At 40.7% G+C, this 6,684-nt stretch overlaps 1 protein-coding gene across 1 annotated transcript in view; it reads right to left on the minus strand.

The window, feature by feature from the left end:
- Positions 1–6,389, minus strand: part of abca2 (ATP-binding cassette, sub-family A (ABC1), member 2) — a 121,351-nt gene extending 114,962 nt beyond the window's left edge. Inside the window, exon 1 of the mRNA XM_084729247.1 lies at positions 6,057–6,389. Coding sequence (XP_084585373.1) covers positions 6,057–6,122 — 66 coding nt within the window. The 5' untranslated portion in view covers positions 6,123–6,389. The remainder of the gene's footprint in view (positions 1–6,056) is intronic.
- Between the last annotated feature and the right edge of the window lie 295 nt (positions 6,390–6,684).

The raw sequence follows: 6,684 nt of genomic DNA on the forward strand, positions 1-6,684 counted from the left end.
TCGGCTTTTAAAATCAGCACTAAAATAAAGCAGCTGACAGGCATTAGGATTTCTGATGGCTAATAATAGACCCTGTAAGGATTAAAGGCTTCACAATATGCATACTCAGATGGCATGGCTGTGGAGGTCAGGTCACCATGTTAGATTAGACCGCACATCTGGAGAATGGCATTTGAACGTCTCTCAGCATACTTGCCATTGTCATTAAAGGCATAATATGCAACATTTCCACATTAAAATGTGTTAGATATTTTGTTGAGCTGCGCTGTTACATCCCAAATGCTTCCAACAATGCTGAAACTCAGAGAAATCTGTAATTTTACTCAAGGTAATGGTGTGTTTCATTAGGCTGCCTGTCAGTGGTGTCATAAGCGTCTTAGATGTCTAGTCGCTCTACCTTCTGGATAAACACAGGACATGTCAGAGAATGAGGAAGGCAGTCGGTGAACGCATAACAGCATTACCTCAACCATGAACATTATTTCTACTTAATGCTAGACAGATTTTTATCAGCAATGGTAGTTACTTATCAGTGAAGACAACAACTCCCATCACCCCACACTACTTCATGACATCATCAAACTCTGTCTTTTCTTATTTTGATGTGAGAGACCCCTAGCAGCAGAAATTACACAGTGTAAAGTTCTACAGAATGAATGTACAGGAGAGACTAAACTGTCTCACTGGATGTGCATCCCCAGTATGCCTTGCAAGAAGAGAGTGAATGAGATGAAATTTTTGGTTTGGATGTTTTCTTCATTTATCTGCAAACATAAAATGATTAAACATACAAAAAATGTCATTCAACTTTGTTAATCTTAAGAAAATGTCAGCATCTAAGAACAAATAGAGCCAGATCAATACAGGATTTTTGAGAGTGATCTCTAAACAGATTTTAAAGGAGATAAATTCACAGATTACCGTTATGGTGGCTGCTATCGTGACATTTTGAGCTGTAATGAAAGTAGAACTTTTCTATGTGGATTATGCACTGACATGACAATGCAAAAGTTCTCAGAGGGCTGCTGTCTTTAAAGAATGTATTATAAGTAAAACGCACCAAAGTACCAAAAGTAAAGGCACTCTTTGTGCAGTAAAATGGTCCCAGTCAGTGTTTTAATATCACATATAATGTTTTTGTATTAACATTACTGCTGCATAAAAGTGTGTATTTTACTGCTTTAGCTGTTTAAGGTTGTGCTAATTTTAACCATTTTATAAACTGTTTATGTAACTGATCATCTATCAACATTATTAATTGACTAATTTATCTTAGAATATGGACAGTGAACACCAGAAACACAGTTGTTGTCAGAAATTAGGGGTGTCACGATTTCGATTTTTTATCGAAATCGATCGAAATTACGTCATGGTCTCAAGCATCGAAATCGAACAGAACCCCCCCCACCCCCCACCCACCCATTGTAGCCGATGCCACTCGTTAGCGAACCTGCAGTTTCTGACACCATGGCAAGTGCAGATAAAGGAGACGCGGCACCGGAGCTTGAAGCCGCTCCTGCTTCTCTTTAATCACCAGTGTGGAAATATTTTGGGTTCCTGGTAAGTTATGTCGACAAGAAGACCACAGTGTGTAAGATATGCTATGTGCGTGTATCATACCTGGCCACAGGAAACACTACGAACATGGCAGGACACATTCGCCGGCATCACAAAGATAGAGATTTGACAACTGGGAAGCCAACTATTCCATCCTCATTTGCAATTAAACTTCCACAGACCTCAGCTCGCGCAAAAGCTATAACTAACGCTACAGGGCTATTTATAGCAGCAGACCTGCAGCCTTATTCGGTGGTGGAAAACGCTGGATTTAAACATTTGATTAGTGTCCTTGAGCCACGCTACAGTATGCCCAGCAGGTCGCATCTTACAACAAAAGTGTTGCCCTCCATGTTTGAAGACGTTAAAGAAAAAGTTTTGGGGGTCTGAGCAATGCAGAATTAGTTGCCTTAACAACAGATGGCTGCACCTCAAGAGCAACTGAGAGTTACATCACCGTCACAGCACACTACGTCAATAATGACAAATCAAAAATAACAGTTGTCTTGTCTGGCCATAAATATGTAAATAGTTTTATTTATTTTGTTTTGATGCACATTGTTATTTTATGAGTAGTGCACACTGCTGAAACCAAAGAATCACTAATAAAACCAATGATCGACTAGACTAGTCTAAAAATGGCATAGGCCTCTGTGCTGTAAGAAAAAGAAAAAAAATCGAGAATCGAATCGAATCGTGTCCCTAAAATCGAAAATCAAATCAAATCAAGGATTTGGAGAATCGTGACACACCTATCAGAAATATAGATGAAAGAGTCCCTCAGTGAGTGCTTGCATGAAGTTACAGTAGGAGTGCAGCAGACGCTAGATCAGAGGTGACGTCAGGACTCAGCTCTTTCTCAACTGGCTACAATGTACACAACAGGTGAGGTCAGTAACAGAAGCACCGGCGGCAAAGTGCATACATTTCTATTCAGAACACAGAAAAGCTCCTGTGAGATTATACAGCCTTTTACCAACAAGTGATGACAATCATGGCAACTGGTCCTCTAAGGAAAATGCTCCATCTCATTGTTTTCAGTGAAAAGGCTCTGATAAAGCCTGTGTATACTTCCTGTGCAGCAGTGGCAAAGACCAAACAGACACAGTTAGCAACACAGTGGAGCACTGAGCACCTAAAGAGTCATATATTATTCTGAAGAGATGGTGGAGACCAAACCAGAGCAGGTCAATACAAACACAACTAGTAATGAATGCTAATGTTGCTCTGTGGCTGCTCGATGTGTAAACAGGCAACTGTTTGCCGACATGTCTGTGTGTTTACAGCTTGTTCTGCTGCCAAATAATCAATTAATGAAGGTTGAAGGTTTGGTGATGTTTAGGTCACTAAAAGAACTTAGTTGTAGCCAACCATACACCCTGACTTCCACAGAACAGTCCTAGATTAAGTTTAATGCAGGCATCTTCCTGGTAAAAATAACTGACCACAGAATGTTTGACACTATTGAGTCGGACATACATGCACATAAGTCCTTGGTTGCAAATACAAGGCTCAACAATAAGGATTGCCCGAGGCAAGTAAAATGCCTTTCAAACTAGTAAATCTAGCAACTAAATTGCCTGACTGGGGAAGTGGCAAAAAAGAATTAAACACCTATTTTTTTCTGGAACTGATGATGAAAAGAGAGAGAGCCATCTCGCTTCCTTCTCATCTCTGGTGAGAGTTGCACATGTGCAGAGCTTATCAGCTGTTCGAGGTAAAGACAAAGTTTATGAGCTGAGGCACAAGCTAACATTTCAATTAACCTACCTAACAGTAGTTTAGTTGTTGGAGGATGTGGCCAAATCTCAACCTATGCACTTCGCAGTTTGTTGCAAGTTTTTCGAAGGCATGTCAAGTTTCTGAAAAATGTTTCTGAAGTACCGTAACAACAGCCGACAGCATCTCGCCTGCAATGGTAGCCGAGAGGGCTGCTGACAGCCCATCCTCCAGGGCTTTACCACTGTTGGGCAAATATGAACGCTGCGTAATCCAGTGCGATTGCTCTTCAAAGAAGAAAGGGATTGACCACACCAACATGGCCTGTCGAAGGCATTATTTGATAACTGCCTATAAATAAAACAACTTGCATAGGGACAAGTACAAACTGACTTTGGGCAAGTACATATCTGACCATATCTGGAAAAAAATATTAATGCTGAACCCTGTAACAGCTCTGTTACAAAGATGTGTGCTTTCACTGTGATACTAGTATCTTTTCAAATTCATCATAGCATTGTTAATTTTCAGGGGCCCTGTCTTCTACCATTATGTCCTCAGTACATTCCTATTCAGTTTTTAAACTGAGGACTCAAACACTGGTGGTTTATGAAGGAATGTCAGAAATTTTTTTTTGAATGAAATAAATTAATTGAAAAAACTTAATGCTACAAATTTTCAAATGAAAACACATAAAATATCAGACCACTGAAATGTTTCAATATCAGCCTGCTACATAGTCATGATCATGCACACTAAGCTAAACGAGCTAAACTGTGATGGCAGGACGGTAAGCAAAGCAGACTGCAGTTCAGGACAAGAACATTTCAAGCAGCCATGTTGAAAATGAAGTGGATGACAGTGAGACGAGCACAGCCGCTAGCTGCTACTTCAGAAACACCAGTGTTCACTAAACCTGCTACAATCAAATCTTGCAAAACAGTACGGCGGTGCTTGGTGAGCTCAGCATTTTCTGAGGTGGTACGCAGTATAACGAGTTTGAGAAACACTGGTATAATGTCCTCTGTTGGTCTGGAGGAAAAGTTTTGACACAAAGCCTGTATTTTAAATCAGAAGCACAGTTTGAAGTTCACATCCCGCAGTTTTTCAAGAGCTTTCAACAGCATCTTGCAGACATTCATGCCACTGACCACTTGTAGTCCTGTGTTGAAAAACCATCACACAACGAAACCCGCACTATCTCCATGACTGCTTAGTAGGGATGCATGATATGATTTCTTTTTAGTTAATACCGACAAGATAAACAATAATTTCACTTTTTTGTATTGTAAAAAGAAGTTTAGATTTAGTTAATGCACATCTAAGGGTAAGAAAGGCTTAAATGTAGTGAGCAAAGCACTGACTGAGCCAAATCTGACAAAGATTTCAAATTAAATGCTTCAACATAATCTACCAAATCATATATTATTATAGCTAATATTTATCTGCCAATGTGATAGGCAATACCTGCTGATAATTTAGGGCCCCAATATTTATGGTGCATTCCTACAACTTATCTGCAGAGGCAGCTCTAGAAGCAGTTGAAAGCACCAGAAAAATCTAGTCAGTGGACCTTGAGTTTAGACTTTCAAATGGCATTTACTAGCCAAGAACGGATGAATGAAAAGAAACAATGAAGTTATACTGTGGGAAATGTGGGTGCAGCATTTTTGGAGGTTGATACATATTTAGGACTAAAAGTACGAATATATCGTCCTCCGCTGCTTCGATTATGACCTTTTTTTCCTACCGAACTACACCCGGTATGGTTTGGTAGAAAAAAAAAACAGTTCCTACATGACACTGCTCACCACAAGCTCTGTGGATTATCTTGAGTAAGTGGGTCATGATTTCTGGTAAGAGACATTGCAGTTGAGTTTTTTTATCTTTATTTTTTGATGTTTTGAGCACCACAAGCCGAGCACCATTTACTCCCACTACATTGGAGAGAAGGCAGACATCTTTGGAGGATATCTCCAAAACTCGGCAACTTACACCAAAACTATCTGGATGGTTACAGAGCACTAAAGGTAAGGGGAGAAATATGTATTTTTTATTTGGGGGTGAAGTGGCCCTTTAAATATTTGTCTTTTTCAAGTCCCAAAATTTATGGAAGTGCAATAACCCATATAAGCATTTTAAGATGCTGTCATATGATCATATAAAGTCCTAACTAACTGGGAAAAAACAGTATAATATTCCTTTTAATATAAATATAATACAGAATATTCATATGCACTCTCAAGAGTAGGCTGTTTTTCATCAGGTGGTGCTTAGTTTAGTCTAAGTTTGACAGTGATCTTGGGGTTAGTATGAATCATTTGATATTAGCATTTTATGTTGTAATGCTTGATTACACCATCAGTCAGGCCTGACACATTTTTGCAGTTTACGGATATTTACGTCTGAAGACAACACATCCTGAGCTTATGAAGAATGCATAGACCTCTTTAAAATTGAGGCTAAACATAAACTGGGATTACACAACTGTTGTTTATCCGGGAACAACAACCTGTTTGACAGTATGCACACATACAGAGGACAGGCTCCCCGGCAGTAAAGCAGCATCCTGCTCCTCATGTTAAGCTCACTGCGGTGTTATTGTGCCGTCTGATGGGAACATTTGCAGACACAGACAGGTGCTGCTGGAATGAGAATTAGCGGAGCGGGCTGAACCGACGCCCGTCTGCCGTCCAAACACACGAACCACCAAACACGACTCCGCTGCTCTTTTTCATATCATTTCACAGACTGACATGTGAACAAACGCCTTGTCTTACCGGTCCTCTCCTCTTCAGAGAGATGTTCTTCCACAGCAGGAGATGCAGCTGGTGCAGGAATCCCATTTTGCCTCCCGCTTCTGCTTCAGTATGTCCTAAATTTACCAAATTAGCATACCGGCGGTGGCCTGTGACTGCATTTAAATAACCGGGGAATTTCTATCCGGTTCCCAGGCATCCCGTCCGAGCCTGTCACGGTGCTGAAATGTGTCGGCCTTGGCTAATGTTGAAGAATATGAAGCGTATTTGCTCAGTTCGTTGGACCGACTGATGGTAAAAGTCGTAACGGGACTGTTTGTGTTCCGTCTGTCATCCTCCGTGTGTCACTGCGGTCACGCCATCCACACTACGGAGAGGCGCGGTCGCGCTGTCTCCACTTAAAAAGCAGTTGCGCGTCTATGCCGCTCTGTACGGCAAAGCGCGTGGGCGCCGACAGGCTTCATGGTGCATTCAGGTGCAAATCGTAAACTCAGGAATCTATAATCGAATGACCACGAAGCTTGATTAAAGGTACAGTGTGTAAGATTGATTGGGAGCAGAATTTGACAGCAATGAAGTATAATATTCATAAGTATATTTCCATTACTTTATACTCAGCGGAGAATCAGAATCGTTGTGTTTTCATTAC

The sequence above is a fragment of the Lutjanus erythropterus genome, chromosome 10 (genome assembly GCF_056507025.1).
Source record: "Lutjanus erythropterus isolate fLutEry1 chromosome 10, fLutEry1.hap2, whole genome shotgun sequence".
Taxonomy (NCBI): Eukaryota; Metazoa; Chordata; class Actinopteri; order Lutjaniformes; family Lutjanidae; genus Lutjanus; species Lutjanus erythropterus.